This window comes from Acanthopagrus latus, chromosome 10 (genome assembly GCF_904848185.1).
Source record: "Acanthopagrus latus isolate v.2019 chromosome 10, fAcaLat1.1, whole genome shotgun sequence".
Lineage (NCBI taxonomy): Eukaryota > Metazoa > Chordata > Actinopteri > Spariformes > Sparidae > Acanthopagrus > Acanthopagrus latus.
Window position 1 is genome coordinate 2,529,494 of NC_051048.1, and position 16,730 is coordinate 2,546,223.

General features: G+C 43.8%; 3 protein-coding genes across 5 annotated transcripts in view; 1 reads left to right on the forward strand and 2 right to left on the reverse strand.

Annotated features, from left to right (window-relative positions):
- LOC119027736 (butyrophilin subfamily 3 member A2-like) overlaps positions 1-16,730 on the reverse strand; it is a 316,811-nt gene that overhangs the window by 249,919 nt on the left and 50,162 nt on the right. The window lies entirely within an intron of this gene.
- On the forward strand, positions 105-7,246 carry slc10a7 (solute carrier family 10 member 7). Of its 2 annotated transcripts, XM_037111522.1 has the most exons (13): positions 105-358; positions 1,830-1,912; positions 2,011-2,147; positions 2,775-2,850; positions 2,993-3,031; positions 3,127-3,162; positions 4,245-4,328; positions 4,440-4,605; positions 4,707-4,758; positions 4,913-4,986; positions 5,120-5,265; positions 5,353-5,400; positions 5,973-7,246. In XM_037111522.1, exons 1-12 carry the CDS (start codon positions 259-261, stop codon positions 5,371-5,373), a joined length of 1,014 nt encoding a protein of 337 aa, XP_036967417.1. In that variant the 5' UTR covers positions 105-258; the 3' UTR covers positions 5,374-5,400; positions 5,973-7,246. The 2 variants fall into 2 exon arrangements, with proteins under 2 accessions (XP_036967417.1, XP_036967416.1); XM_037111521.1 differs by lacking the exon at positions 5,353-5,400 and having other exon boundaries at positions 108-358.
- LOC119026821 (mucin-5AC-like) lies at positions 7,545-16,658 on the reverse strand. 2 transcript variants are annotated; one of them, XM_037111385.1, is made up of 6 exons: positions 16,113-16,658; positions 14,756-14,992; positions 13,607-13,816; positions 12,896-13,196; positions 12,629-12,789; positions 7,545-12,533 (listed from the first exon to the last, which is right to left on the reverse strand). In XM_037111385.1, the coding sequence occupies exons 3-6, from the start codon at positions 13,812-13,814 to the stop codon at positions 10,021-10,023; spliced, it is 3,183 nt and encodes a 1,060-aa protein (XP_036967280.1). In that variant the 5' UTR covers positions 13,815-13,816; positions 14,756-14,992; positions 16,113-16,658; the 3' UTR covers positions 7,545-10,020. The 2 variants fall into 2 exon arrangements, with proteins under 2 accessions (XP_036967280.1, XP_036967279.1); XM_037111384.1 differs by having other exon boundaries at positions 14,756-16,658.

The following is a 16,730-nucleotide window of genomic DNA, read 5'->3' on the forward strand; positions in this document are numbered from 1 at the left end:
GTGTTTATTCATGGTGCGCTTCTAATCGCCATGTTGCATTCACGTGTATTACGGTAATTTAAAAACCTGTTGCGCCTCTACTTCCGTCTTTACGGCAGCCGCGGCTCATGTGTCCGGAAGTGGCGCTGCTGGATCCTGCTTGTGTTGTGTGACAGAACCCCTCCGGAGCTGAGGAGGCTGAGGAGTTGTAGAAGTTCGGTCCGGCTGGTGTGACGGGGGCCGGCGGGGTTCGATCCGGTTGAACCCCGGGACTGAAACATGGGCCTCCTGGCGAGGATCCGGAAGGAGTGGTTCATCATCGGGATAGTTCTGGTCATCTTATCGGCCAAACTGCAGCCCAGCGTCGGTGTCAGAGGAGGTGAGCGGGTCCGAGTGTGTGGACCTGAAACATCTGCATGTGAACACGACCGACACCAGGTGTTGTGATACATGAACCCACATTAGGAGCTGCTGTGGCTGTGTTTGTGCCAGCCTCGGTTAAAGTTTCCTCTGTTTATGTTCTGTCTTCGCTGACAGGCTTTAATGAACTCATAGAGGAATGATTGATATATTTAATTAACCGTGAGGAGCCACTGAATAATTCGGCATCTGAGTGTTTCACCATCCTTCATTTAACTTTTAACAAACTGACAACTTCTACACTTTTGTCAACTCTGCTCTGCCCGTCGCGCTGAGACGGAGACTGTCTGAAAAACAAGCTCATCGATCCCAAGAGTTGAAGTTGTGTCACTTCGTGTACATGATATGTGCCGAACTTATCTTTGGGTCTTAATGGCTATGTTAGCTGATAAGGTAGTGGTACAATCAATGGGTATGGTTGTCAAAGCCAAAGGTGACTGTAGAATTAACGATTTTCTAAATGGAGATCGTCAGTCATCGCGTAGAAGATTGAATGAGGCACATTGGGGCAGATGGGCTCGACACACACAGTGGGTCCTGTGTGTGTGTGTGTGTGTGTGTGTGTGTGTGTGTGTGTGTGTGTGTGTGTGTGTGTTTCCTCACCTGGCGCAGTAGTGACACGTTGCATTCAGCAGTATGTCAACACACGAACACACGCCCATCGGCTGGATGATGTCGGGTCGATCTGAAGTGTGTGTGATCACCGTGATAACTTCACACTAATGATGACAGCCATGACTGATAGGTGACGTCAGAGATCAGTGACACCTTCAGCTCTTATCCTGCAGATTAGATAAGCTCCTGCTGCTACTGTGCGGCGCTGCCTTCAGGTGGTCCTCGTAAATTCCAGCATCAGACAGCAGAAGTTGCAGCCCAGTAACAAATATTTCCTTGCCAGCTGACGTAAGGATACAGATGTATAGATATTAACAACACTGTATGACAGTAGAGATATTAATGAGTATTATTATCATCATATTCCACACGTGAACACTTTTCACTGCACTGTGTTATAATAAAACATTTAGTAAGTTTTGTGTTTTTGTGCACAAGTTGTTTCCAGTTTCCTTTGTTTGTAATAACAAGTGTTTCTTTTCTTTTTCAAATGTTTTCTTGGCGCATGGTGACATATTCTGCTCCATGTCAGGTTCATAACTGTGTTTTTTGTTACGACTCATATATTTTTTTAAAGCTTTAAAGCTCCTCAGAGTGAAGCACTGTGTCCTCGCCGTCTGTTTCAGGAGGAGTTTAATTATTTTGGGATATTTTGGCATCGTGAGTGACAGAAACATCATGAAAACATTGTTATCATGACTCCATTGTTATGTATGTGTTACTTTGTGCAGTTTTTGAGCTACACAGTGTGAAACAGGACCGTTGCCATGGTTACAGTGGTGAATAATTGATTGTTGTCCTCCATCCTCTCTCAGGTCCTCTGAAGCCAGAGATCACGATAGCGTACTTCGCCGTCTCGCTCATCTTCTTCAACAGCGGCCTGTCGCTGAAAACAGAGGTGAGACCCTGCAGACAGCCATGTTTTATAGATCAATAACCTGTAGATCAATGAGAGTGGCTGACTACTTCGTCTTCTTCTTCTTCTTCTGTCTGCAGGAGTTGACCAGCGCGTTGCTTCACGTTCGGCTCCACCTCTTCGTTCAGTCCTTCACGCTCGTCTTCTTCCCTCTGGCCGTCTGGCTGCTGCTCAGAGTGCTCGCACTGACCGCCATCGACCAATGGCTACTCAGAGGGTAGGACCAGTGTGTGTGTGTGTGTGTGTGTGTGTGTGAGTGTGTGCTGGGGGGAGGTTATGTGTGTGAATACCATCCTTTATTCCTGCCTCACTGTACCTGAAGGACGAGTTGTGTTCGGACACAAAGACCCACATTCACCGCTGCTGAAGGCTGTGTGTGTGTGTGTGTGTGTGTGTGTGTGTGTGTGTGTGTGTGTGTGTGTGTGTGTGTGTGTGTGTGTGTGTGTCAGGGTGTTATGATGATGAGACTCCAGCTTCTGAAACGAGGCGGTTGCTGTTTCACGGCACTGAACATGAGATATTTGGGGATGGGGTCCAGCTGAACCTCCTCACTTGTACCTTGAGCTAAATGCTATCAGTAGCATGCTAACATTCTGATTATCAAGCAGGCTGAATACTCACTATCTTCATTTGTTGTATTAGCACGCTGAACTTTATCATCATTAGTCTAATTAATAATATTGTGTGTGTGTGTGTGTGTGTGTGTGTGTGTGTGTGAGCTCCAGACCGTGACCTCTGACCTCTGAAGCTGTCAGAGGAGAGAACATGTTCTTATTAATAGAAACAGATGACGATGATGATGATGATGACTTGTCCTCTTCATCCTCTTCCTGTGGTTGCCTAGGTTACAGACGGTGAGCTGCATGCCCCCTCCGGTCTCCTCCGCTGTTATTCTCACCAAGGCTGTCGGAGGCAACGAGGTAAAACACACACACACACACACACACACACACACACACACACACACACACACACACACACACACACACAGGTCATTATCCTCCGGTGGTGTGATATTAAAATCTCTAATGTTGTGTGTGTGTGTGTGTGTGTGTTTTCCAGGCTGCTGCCATCTTTAACTCGGCGTTTGGAAGCTTCCTGGTGAGCTGAGATGAATCTGTAGTTTTAAAGGATTCAGGTGGAGGTGAAGCGTCGCTGTGAGCTCGGTGTAATCTGTGTGTCTGTCTGTCCTGCAGGGAATCATCGTGACTCCAGTGCTGCTGCTGCTGTTCGTAAGTCAAACCTGCTGAATACACACACACACACACACACACACACACACACACACACACACACACACAGACATCATGTGTGTCACTGTTCTCACTGTCAGAGAGACTCTGCAGCTTAGCTTAGCTTAGCTTAGCATAAACACTGGGAAAAGAGGGAACAGTTAGCCTGGCTAAAGTCTAAAGACTTCTGCCTATTAACACGCCTAAATCTGTGTAAAAACAAAAATGCAGACACTTCAGGTTTTACAGGAAAGTCGGAGCACCTGGACAACAAACAGTTCCTGCTTTAAATCGAAACTCTCGCCAAAATGCAACCGAGGCTTTTTTTTGTGCATGTATATGAGTCAAACCTTCGTGTGAAAGCAGAATTACAATGAAAGAGGCACTTTTAAGATTTACTGTATTTTCATTTTCAGCTGAAACTCATTTTCAAAGGAGTGCTACAAGCAAATTAGCAATAGCATCAAATTCTCTATTTTTAAAACAGTAAGAAGTCTCGACACAACATGAACTTTGCTGGTAGCATCACCAGGGTCTCTACACATGAACACCAGCACTGACAACATTGTTTGTGTACACAGAGTTACTAAAACAGGGTTCTCCCCAGACAATGGAACGTTTTTTTGGCGAGAGCTTCACTTTAACCTCCTCTAAAGCCGTGAACTGTTGTTGTTTTTTATACCTAACGCTGGTTTTGTTTCCTTACAAACCATCGATCACACAGCTGTCAGTGTGGCATCAGTCATCTATAATCCAAAATGTCCAACTTTTGCTTTGAAACCTCCATTAATTTAGTAAAAATCGTCCTTTTTGAGGGCAGCACAAACATTTTATCATCAAAAATGTTTAAATGTAAAAACTTGTTTGGTTTATTATCTGATTTTATCTTTAAAATGCTGATAATTGACTTTATAAACATCCAGCTGTTCCACAGCAACATCATCGTTACGTTGCAGTCGTGACGTTGTGATGTGAAGATATTTCTGAGTGTTACTGTTGTTTTCGTACACGTTATGTTAAAGATAATGAATAAATAAATAAATGTAGATGAAGTGAATGAACTCCTTCTTCTCCTCCACCAGCTCGGCTCCTCCTCCTCCGTTCCCTTCTCCTCCATCTTCTCTCAGCTCTTCATGACGGTGGTGGTTCCTCTCATCCTGGGTCAGGTAGGAGTGTGTGTGTGTGTTAAACAGAAATAGCTCATGTCTGAATGTGGTGTTATAAATCTCTCCTCTGTGTGTGTGTGTGTGTGTGTGTGTGTGTGTGTGTGTGTGCAGGTGTGTCGTGGTTTCCTCAGGGAGTGTCTGGAGCGGAGGAAGCCTCCGTTCGGCACCGTCAGCAGCGCCGTCCTCCTCATGATCATCTACACCACCTTCTGCGACACCTTCAGCAACCCCAACATCGAGCTGGACGCCACCAGCCTGCTGCTGGTCGTCCTCATCAGTCAGTACACCGAGTGTGTGTGTGTGTGTGTGTTGGTTGGTTGGTTCATCACCTCACACCTGGAGGAAACTAAAATGTGTCTCTCTTGTTGTTCTCTGCAGTTTTCTCCATCCAGGTGAGCTTCATGCTGCTCACGTTCGCCTTCTCTACCAGGTGAGGCTCCTCCCCCTCCCCCTCTTCCTCCTCCTCCTCCTCCTCCTCCTCCTCCTCCTCCTCTTCTTCCTCTCACATTGATCGTAACTCTTAAATAGTCTACAGAAAGTCAGAGAGCGACTGATGAGCTCCTACTTCCTGTTTGTGTGTGCAGGTCGGGCTCAGGATTCAGTCCTGCAGACACGGTCGCCATCGTGTTCTGCTCCACACACAAGTCTCTCACTCTGGGTATGCACACACACACACACACACACACACACACACACACACACACACACACACACACACACACACACGTAATACAGGTGAATAAAGCCTTGTATGAAGAGTGTAACACACACACACTGTCTCCCTCTCTCAGGTATCCCCATGTTGAAGATCGTGTTCGAGGGCTATGAGCATCTCTCTCTGATCTCAGTCCCTCTGCTGATCTACCACCCGGCTCAGATCCTGCTGGGATCCATACTGGTACCGACCATCCGCACCTGGATGACCAGCCGGCAGAAGGTACACACACACACACACACACACCGGTTCACACACCTTCTTCCTAGACTCCAACACTAACACTTCACCTTGTCTCCTCTCCTACAGTCTAGTCTGTTATTGAGATAGGGCCGCATTCCAACTCTGCTGCCCTGAGTGAGTAGAGAAGTCACTCCAGAACAACTTGATTCTTCTTTCTGCAGCTCATGTGACCTTGTGTCAGCGTGTCCAGCAGCTTCTCCTCCGCCGTGGATCTGTCAGATTAAATGAAGTGTTGAACTCGTCTCCGTCTGTGTGCAGAGCGTTTAAAAAACCAGCTCAACAGCTTCCTCTGCTGTCAGGAGAACAGTCTGCACGGATCAGCTGCTGGACTCACTGCTGCAAACTCACCTGCTTCACTCTGAGCACCGGAGGTGTTGTACCGGCTGCATGGTGGCGGCTGCGATGAGATAATTACTGTAAATCATCAATCACACCGTGTGAAATCTATGAAATACGACTTCCTAAATCTTCATTGTTTCACTCAGCGTTTGATGCACCTCTTTGTGCTATAAAATCTACTAATTAATTTATCTGTTGGTTAATTTCTTTCTTTTATCACCAATGACCGGTGGATTCACTCACCAGACTCCCTTTGAAAATGGTCACATTTTAGCACTCACTTTATCTCTTCTGTTTTCTGTCTCTCACTCTACACTTTCTGCCTCCTCCTCTCTCCTTCTCTTCAGGCGGTGAAGCTGTCGACTCTTCAGCCCATCTGACGAGCATGAAATAAGGATTTTGGTGTTTCTGCACTAGCGTTTGAGTTTGTGCTGTGGTGGTGGACTGCGGTGGAGTGATGCAGTAGAATGTGCCTTTTATTACAACCAATGAACAGAGACCTCAGCCTGGTGGAGGCGTGCCTTCACCTCCATATATCCTCCCTTTCTACCACAAGAAAAAAACTGATATTTCAGATTTCCATCGTATATATTCTTTTATATTTAAAAGAATCGAAAGTACAAGTTTTATTTTTATATGAAGTAAAAATAGGTCAGCTGTTCCTCTTTGTGATCAAAGGAAACAGGAAGTGAGGAGTTACCGGGACCAGTCTTTTTTAATTTTCTTGCTATTTTCTACTTTTTTTACTCTCTCTCTTTCTTCCAGCTGTTACTGCCAGAGAGTGTGGACTTTTGTTACATTTATGTTCTCGATAGAAACAAACAAATGCTGGATTATCTGATTTATTATACAGTGATTATGAGAACTGTTATGATTTTTGACCCTTCCTTGATTTACATTTGTTGAAACAGTCCTATGGTGACACCTTTAAGAAGATGGTATCTTTCCTCATGATGGAGGTAAAACATGGACGCTGAGGAAAGGAAGTTAATTTAGCAGATGGATTATTGTGGATCTCTGCAGACTCTTTACGTCTCGCATCTTGCTTTATTTACTTAATCTGTTTTCATGTCTTTGTCTTGATCAAACTCCTTTTCCAAAACATTTGCCGTATAACTTGGATTCTGACCAGTTGTACTGCAAAATGTTTAACTTGGATTAACTTGTGAGGAAGCCAGATTATGGTCTTGGTGACTCGGTCTACGTATACATCTGTATGCAGATGACACCATATTGTAAGTCTGAGTGATGCGGTGCGGTGTGACGGTCATATGATACTGGTCACCAGCTAAAATCTCACAGTAACCAGGCTAACAGCAGGTATGGTTACCATGGATACCATCTCTGTGTTAGCATGCTAACAAACTAAATGTGCTAAATCTAGAAGCACCACAGCGACTGAAGGAAAATGCCAACCGTTTCAGTGACGTGTGGTCGTAAAAGCAAAACTCTGTAGATACAAACATTTTGAACCAGATGATAGCGCTATATAACAAGTCAGGAGATTCCAGGTGGTTTGGAAAGGAGCAGGCACTTTCAAATAAATCCTTGGCAGGTGATAAGAACTAACAGTCATTTGTAAACACCTAAACCACGCCCATACTTGCCAGTAGTTCCTCAATGGACACTGATTGGTTCAAGCCATAGCAAGATGGATCCATGAGGTCACATGGTTATGTGATCTTACTAATTGAGCGGCCTCATTGTGCCAAATTTCATTTTTTTTAACCTCATGTTGGCACTAAAGGAAAAGTCAGATGATAACCAAAGTCTAAATAGTTCATCCTCTGGCAGCCATGAATGTCTACAAACTTCCATATACAACAATCTCTCTATTGATGTTGAGATGTTTCACAAGATAACTGGTAACTTTGACCCACTGGTGGCGCTAGAGGAAAGGTCGAGGGATGACCAAAGTCATTGGGCTTCATCGTCTGGGCACCATGAGTGTCAGTCCCAAATGTCGTGGCAGTCCATCCAGTGGTTTATGAGATATTTCAGTCTGAACCAAAGTGGACCAACCATCAGGCCAACATCACTATCTGTATAGAACCAATCACAGTGTTTGGGTTAGGATTGATGCCTACAGCTTAATTTTGTTGCTGTTGGCAACATCAGTTTATCAAAGACACTAGCAAAGCAACACAGTACTGAAGAAGACAACAGAAGTAAAGAAAGTTTCCAGAGTAACCAGTTGTTTAGCCAGACGTGACTGTAATCAAAAAACTGGTGATACATGACATCCAGGAAACACCACAGTTTTACATCCATTCACAGAAGCATCCCAGGCTTTTTAGCTAATTTTTGAAACACGTGTATGGAAAATGTTTAAACAAGAGCTTGACTCTGCTCAGGTGCTTTATTACAGTAATTATTTGTTGGTGTCACCACCTTCAGTAGCCTTACTTCTGGTGTTTTTATTTCAATTCTGTTTTCCCCAGGACCTTCTAATCGACACCTTTAAGGGCTTTCATGTGACGTACTGTATACTGCGCTGCTGCTAGCCCTGGGTTAACTGTAACACAACACACAAGTGCTTTGACGTGAAACTGAACTTTGTACGATGTTGTGTTACTACTCTCAGGACTGATAACTTTGGCCCTGTTTCACACTGGCACCTCTCAGCCTGGTGTTTAGTCGATTTTCTGGGGATAAACCCAAGCAAGACCTCGGCTAAAGTTGAGTTTAGCGTCTCTAACACGTCAGAGTCAGCAGCTGTTACTGTCGAGAGTTAATGAAGCCTATACAGCACAGTTCCATTGGTTGTCCAGTAAGGGTCAAGTTTATATTCAGCCTCTGTCTGTTTACAGTGTGATTGTAATGCTAGCAGTGTATTGGTAGAGGGTAAGACATTAATCAGGGTATGTGTGGGTCTGTCCTGTTACTTGTTTATACATAAACAAAAACTGTAAGGAAATAAACCTTTAAACTTTAAAACGTGATGTTGTTTTCCTGCAACATACTACCATGTGGACCAGGACGTTTTTTTCAGTTTCGTTGCTCATTTATTTTCTTTTTTAAATTGAATAATGAACATCAGGTTTGTAAGAAGCCAGATTAAAAAGATAGACAGTGCATTCTTATATGTGTGTAATTTGCAAATTACAGAAAGATGTTATTTACTTGAAGGAAAGTTTCAAATAGTGATTGTTTGCTGCCAAGTGGACCAGGTATTTGTTTACCTTATAATTAAACACTCCTGAACAGTTTGCACACAGATTTTAATCAGCTCCTCCAGAGATAACAGGGCCTTGAATTTGTTGTCACATCCATGTTTGTAGTCAGCGTTCCTCCTCACAGCCTGTTTATATACAGAGAATATCTCCATAGATCCTCGTATTTATTATCTGATCTAACTGCAGAAAAACACCCAGGGAAATATTGGCAGTTCATTAATTTCAACCACATGACTGTTTTTGGACAGATGGCTCCTCTGTCCCATCGTTTGGATGAAGTTATAATAAAATAAGGCTGTGAAATCTCTGCCAACAGACTCTAGAGGCCTTGTGCTGCCTCTAACACACAACCATGTGATTGTGAAATGACTAAGCAACCAGCACTGTCATCTACAAAACCTACAGAATGAGCCAAAATAAAGAAATACAAAACCTACAAAATGAGCCAAAATAAAGAAATACACCTTGTATAATACGGAAGATATATTTTATTATTAAGTGCATCCATGTGACTCAACATGACAGTTTACAAAAACATGAAATAGTCATGTGATCAGCAGGTTTCGGTGGTCTTTGGTGATTTCAGTACATTTGCATAAACATTGGTGAGATAAAATCCTGATCACAGTGTCACCTGTTAGCATGCTAAATCAGCAGGCTAATTCTACATGAAAACATTATCTAATTATACAATCGTAGAGCTGAAAGAGCAGCCTGTGTCACTGGTAGTGTGCGTTGATACCATTTGTATTTATCTTCCTGGTGCATATTAAAAACTAAAAGTATCCACCAAATGGTGTTTGTAATCCTAGTGTTGTCTGTTAATCCCCTTCAGGATCAGGAGGCAGATTGTAGTTTTAGTTCCCTAAACATATTAGAAGCAAAAATCTCTAGAAAACAAGACCAAAACTCCTTCTGACATGCTAATTTCCGCTAGAGGCTGCAATGAATATGACACACAAGTTTAAAATTCTGTCCAAGAGTTGATATTTCTCAGTCTCAGACACAGATTCATAAAAATAACCTTGTTTCATTCATTTATGGTCATGATTTTAGAAAGATGTAAGCTAGCTTGGCATAGAGGCTAAGTTACAAGGCACATAAGGCTACCTAGCTCCCAATGAAAAGGTGACTTTTTCAGTTAGTTACAGAATTCTACAATACATCAGTACCGTTAATACTTTGGTATCTAAAACTAAGGAAACTGGCAGCTTCTGTCTCAGTCTCCTGGTGGTGTCAGTATATCATACTCTGCCAGGAGGACAAAACTGTTGTTTCGGATTCTCCGGACTCTGACCAAATCTCCACACTCTTGGACGTGGATCAGCCCTCTTTCCCCTCTCCCATACTCCCTCTCCCTGTCATTCAGCGTCACCTCTGTTCGCTTGCCACAGGTTTGGCGGTACATGTATCTTATCCCGACCACCAGCAGCATGCCCAAGCCAGCTGAGCAGCCCAGAAGCATGCCCAGCTCCAAGGCGCTGTGTCTGGGGATAATATCTGGATACTTCCCTTCCTTGTCTGGAGTTCCAGAGGGATTGGAGGGATGTTTGGGTTTAGTATTAGTCTTGGGAAGGTTTGGTTTCAACTCATGGCCAAGATTTAGTTTGAAGTTTGGGTCAAGGTTGGGATGAGGCTCTGGGTGTGGGTGAACAACTGTTCTTGGTGTTGGAAAGTAGTCGCTGGGCTCAGGATCAGATGATGCAATGCGGTTCTGGATTAGCAACATTTGACCTTGAGTGAGTTGTTGGGAAGTGGAAGTAAGGGCAAGATAGAGAGAGCGATGGGGAGCTCTGGAGGGTTCTGGATGATAGGAGGTAGACTGGGAGGACAACAAAGGAGAAGAGGTGGCAGATGAGTTGGGGGAAGATAAGGGACCAGGTGAGGAGGAAGAAGATGTAGAGGTAGAGATGGATGACAAAGAAATGGAGGAAGCTAATGAGGCAATGGAGGAGGAGAGGGATGGGGAAATGGTGGCAGAAGAAGGTATGGGTGAGGTTGAACTTGTGATCAACTGGGAGGTGGTCAAGGAAGATGCAGAAGAAGTTGATGATGGATTGTGGGAGATGTGCAAGGAGGGTTTGGTAGAAGAGGTTACAGAGGATGGCACAGGAGAAAGTGAGGAAGTTTGGATGGAGAAAAATCGAGGAGGAATGGAAATTGGGGAAGGAGAGGGGAGAGCGGAAAGGGCTGGAGCTGTGTTGGGATGTTTCGTCATGGAGGAAGATGAGGAGAGAGATGAGGAAGTGGCATGGTCAAAAGAAGTTTTTGTGTACACCAGGGTTGAACTCCCTGTGCGAGGATTAGGCATGAAGGAACTAGGGCGAACGAGGGGTGAAGTAGGCAAAGAAGAAACAGAAGGAGAAGGAGAGGTTGAGGAAACTGAGGCAAAAATGGGGCTCATGGTTTTGACCTCCGCTTGAGCCTTAAGATCTTTTGTCTCCTTCGCATTTTCAATCATTAAAGTTGGATCAAACCTTGATGTGAAGGGCAGAGGGTTGATGGATCGAGGAACTACTGAGGTTTGCTTCCATCCAAAGATGTGTGCCTGTGGTGTGCTTGTTTGGGAATGGAGCTGGGACCATATTTTGGGGGGGTGGGTTTGTCTAGTTTTGGGTTGAGATGTATTGTCTTCAGCCTGGTTTTTGGGTAAATCACTCATGAGCTGGTAGTGGGAAAGAACATTCAGGAGTCTGCTGAAAATGGACTGATGGGAAAGGGGATGGCCCTGAGGCACAGATAAGGTTGTGTGGGATGGTAGAAAGGACTGAAGGGTAGGAGATTTGACTGGGACAATAAGGTTTGGTGTCAAAGTTTGGGACTTGGCAAAGGGAGTAGAAGATTTCTGGAAGAAAGGAAGGATCTGACTTGAAGAAGTCTTGGATGGAGATGTTTGAACCTGAAGATAAGTTTGGGAGTGGAGCAAAGTGTTGAGGGATTGATTCTGGGACGGGGTCATGGATTTTCTACCAGCTTCATCCTTGATTGGATTGATTTTGGATTTGGTTTGGCTAGTCCTCCAGGGCTGTGACGAACTACTCTCATTCTCAAAATTGACTAAACTAGTTTGGTCCTGGTTTGATATTCTTGGATTATTGGATACATATATTCTTGGGAGATTTGTGGTGTGGAAGCTGTGATTGGTTGAGAAAAAAGCTGTGGTGGTTTCAGGATTTAATGTTGTTCCTTTTGTCTCAGGAGTGGGCGGCAGTTTTGGATCCTGAAACTTCATCATTGCCTCTTTACTTTCGATCTCACCAACTTTCAGGGAGGGGAAGGGAACAAGGGGAAGAGAACTCGTTGAGTTTTGCACTTTGATGTTGGGCATTGGAGTGGCAGTTGCTACCATCCCTCTTGTCTCAGCTGAGGGGAAAAGGGCTATGAAAGGTTGGCTGGAGGAGGGGCTCTCTTGAGCCTCATCAGTTACACCTAAAAGGGATCCAGATGTTACATAAGAGTTAGACTCACTGCCCTTAGACGAACTTTCAAGAGATCCGAAAGACGAAGGGCTGTTCCTTTCATAGACTGCCTGATTTGTCAGGCGTTGAACTCCAAGGGATGCCAAAGTCACAGAGCTGTTCATCTCCAAGACTGGAAGAGTGACTTCTATTGGTGTTTCCAGAGATTTGAGGTTTCGGATTCGACTGCTTGTTGCTGTGGGGGTCACTGGGGTAGATGTGGGGTTGACTGTCACATTTGTTGGCTTGTTTGATGCTCCATGGATTCTGAGAGCTGTGCAACAACAAGATATAACATCCATAAAACTTTAGGTAAATGGATGGATAACAAACACATTTGATGTGAAAGTACATCATTGAATAAGGCACCTGGCAGAGTAGTAACTCCATCTTCCTGTTTTACAATATTTGAATTCCTTCCATCCATCTCTGTGGTGTTATGCCCACAACAAGGACTACGACTCCCATCATGCACCACTCTTGACTCAATACCTGCCCAATATACAAAGTAAGACTGCACCACTGTGATGCTGGAATGACAGACAAAGAGGGTTAGGGACATTAAAGTAGGATTCCTATTGGTGCCTGACAGGGTTGTGGTCAATTACAACCCTGAACTGGAAGGTTCATACTTACTAGAACCTGATGTCGCCCATGGGTCTATCAGGAGCCCTCCACACAAACGACAGGTTTCTCTTCAGCTGTTTGTCAGAGTGTGTGAGGGTATCACCCTCCGAGAGGCAGTGCAGGGTGTGTATTCCAGGGGGACTGAGGGCCCAGGAACCACCCACCAACACTGGGCCCAGCATCGTAGATGTGACCCCAGCCCCAAATCCAGTCCTCGCCCTGACCCTGTCTCCAGCCCCGCCCTCGGCCCCCTCTGCACTGCGAGCCTGGAGCAGGAAACCCATGAAGTCCCGAGAGCTTCGGACTGTTACTGGGGACACAAGTATGGATTCAGAGAAACCAAAGAAGAGACAATAAATAATATCAAGTTCAAGTAATATATCAAGTAAACCACTGATTGTTCTAACTAGCTGAAGATGACCAATTGCAGAGAAAACAATCTTTCTAAGTTCAAATAATGGATTTATTTTCAACGTTATCAACACGTAGCCGATTCAGTCTACCAGTGACAGATGGTATCTTCATCGTACGTTCACACGTTTGTTAGGGTCAGGCTCTGAAACTGCCAGATTAGGTTTATGGAAACAGTTTCTACTAAGTGTACAGTCACGTGCAGTCAGTTGGCAGTAAAGTAGTACAGGTGACTATCTGCCCCATAAGGAACTTTGTCAATATTGATTAATTACTTAGTGAATCGGTTGAAAACTAGTTATCCACTACCTGTAACTAACTGTCCGGGCAGGTAAGAGGAGGCAGATGTGTGCAGGGTGACGTGGCTCTTCTGCGGGTCCAGGGGTTGAGCCCGGATGTGTCCGGGAATCATCTCCTGACAGGAGGCGTGGCTGGCACCATGGGAGAACGACTGGGTGGATGGAGCCAGACTCAATAAGACTACCACCACCCTGAGACAGTGGAGGGTGGACTGCATCTCTACACACAAACACAGCAAAGACACAGTGGAGACAATTCACTGGACTAGTGCAACTGAACTCTCATCAGGTCAGTTTCTGCCAAAGCCTAAAATGTTTTTAATGTCATTTTAAAATGAAGTAAAAAGGTGTTGTGGCTTTTTCATGCTGAGTAAACGGGTGACATGGATGACATTTGCAGTTGTGCTGTTTACTGTGCTGCAGCTGACTGAAGTGTTCAGTCCCTGGTGAATGTTTGTTTTGTGACTTGCTGATCAAGCTGAGGTGCAGGACAAGTTATGTGTTCATGTTTACAAGCGAGATAAGAAGGACACCTTGTTGTAAAGCTATAAAGTCAAGAGTCTGTGGCCTCTGTGTTGAGTAGCTGCAGCTGAATGTCTCATTGTGGCCGTCTGCTCTGATAAAGTTATTAATTATTGCTTTATACAACATTTGATCGACTGTTACTGATGTTACTGATCTGTTATCATTGTGCCCAAGTTTCACTGCACACTGTAAATTTATGTCATCTGATTTTCTAAATGGTTGTTTGATTTCTGTTTTAAAATGCACAACAATTTAATTACAAGGCGTTTCTCTTCTTCATAATCAACAGGGATGGATAGGAACGAGATGTGGCATTTTAAAAACAGGTTGTTTTTTATTGTGGTCATTTACATGACAAGAGTGCCGACTGTAGGACCATCAGTGCTGATTCAGCCCCTGAGGCTAAAATGTCTCTGGAAACATACTTTGAAGTCAGCAAAGTATCTCATAATTAAAGTTTTAAATAGCAAAGAAAGGTGAATACTCAGTTAAAGTATAAGTACCTCAAAATGTCAGATACTTGAGTCAATGTAATTAGTTACACTCCATCACTGGTTTACAAATGAATGAATGAATGAATGAACAGTGCAGCAGTGACAGAATCACTCCGATGGTTGAATGAATCCATCTTTACCTCGACGAGCAGCAACTGGCAAGATGTGAAGAAAATCTCAGCGACCTTCTTCTTCTTCTTCTTCTTCTTCTTCTTCTTCCTCTTGCTGTCTTTAGCTGTTGTTGTTGGGAGCAGTGAGTGTGACTTTCAGGTTTGTGTGTGAGGGTGAGCTTGAAGTTTGGAGGGATTGAGGGGTCCAGGATACGAAGGGAGGGTGAAGATGTAGAACCAGAACACATAGATCTGCAGGCAACTTCCCTGAACATGATAAATGTATAATATGCTTCAGTATGCTTCTTATGTGTGTGTAAACAGGCATGTCTGTGTGAGTATGGAGGCCAAATAATGCCATGGTTGCTTCCTTTTTCTAATGGTTTTTTTTCTGCCCAACAACTCCATTTCTGTACTCTATAACTGTATTTATGATGAAGGATCCTAAATTCACACTATTCTGACAGTCGATTAATCATTCTTATAAAAAACATTCCCCTGCTCCACGACCTCAGACATAAAGATGCAAATTTAATAACTTTATAATTCAAAATTTATGTTGTAAAGCAACAATTGAAATTATCTTCAGCTGGTGTTCTTCAACCACAGACTTTTTATTTCAGGCACTGGCCAAGTGCTCTTCTCCACACAGGCCGGGCTCGCTGGTTAGCATGCTAACTTCCAGAGTAACTTTTCAACACAGACGATTCTTTTTAAAGTTTTCTTCTTAAATTCTTACATATTGCACAAAAATAATGTTCTGGCGGTAAATATACTTCAAGGTCTACTAGCCTATGTAATGAGTTTTAGTTTAAACATTCAAAAATCTGAATATAATTTAAAAAAGAAACAAAAAATCTATATGTCAAAGCCGTCGGCTGCTGAGTTGCATCGCTGCTCGAGTCAGCTTCTGGCCACTAGCTGCACGGCTAACTGAACTAACTAGCTAACAGCAGCATGGATAGCACATAGAGGGCGTATAGTGAGCAGCCATTAGCAGTTCCCCTGGTGATGTGCTGCTCCCTGTTTGTTCAGGTTGACCATTGGTCGGTTCTTACGTGTTGGACCTTCACAACTAGAAATGCAACGAAGAGATCATATTTCGGAGACTCAATCCTACACAACAGTGAGGGTTTGAGTGTGTGTTACCCTGCAGCAGGAGAGGTGACGCTCTTTTCTAGTCGGGGGTTTTCTATGAGATCAGGATCCCCCCTGCAACCACACACACACACGCTAACAGGATGTGCACCAGCTGTGGCCGCCTCCCTCCAGGATCTCCCAAACACTTAATCTCTTATGTTATTTACTTTTTGCCTCAAGTTGTCATCATCACTGTTGCCTGTCTGTCTGTCAGTGAGTGCATAGAAGAAGAATGACATCATAAAACCTGAAACATCGTCTGCTCCTCTGCTCCGTTAGTCAAACGAGGTCCTCATTACAACCGAAACGGCAGAGGAGCACATTAAAATGTGGCACCAACTGATTTCAGACTCGAAAACTGCTGTCACTCAGTGGATTAGTTGCATTGTGGGTAATGTAGGCGTCCAACAGCGACAATGTTAATGATCTGATATAAAAAACAACAACAAACAATGAATCTGATGCACTTTGGATCATGTCATCGTTAAGACCCTCGGTATGCTAAAATGCTAATTAACTCTTACATGTAAGAGTTAAGACTGCTGTCACTCAGTGGATTAGTTGCATTGTGGGTAATGTAGGCGTCCAACAGTGACAATGTTAACGATCTGATATTTTAAAAAAAACAACAACAAACAATGAATCTGATGCACTTTGGATCATGTCATCAACGATCATTAACGATCATGTCAATTAACTCTTACATGTAAGAGTTAATTAGCCTTTTACTCAGTAAGCTAATGGATAGGCTAACTTTGACTGTAGCCTATCAAAGAAAGGCTACGGGTAAAAGTTAATTAGCATTAGCAACATTTTTAACAAAAGATGAAATAAAAGTTTGTAAGTCCTGACGCCTGAAGAGATA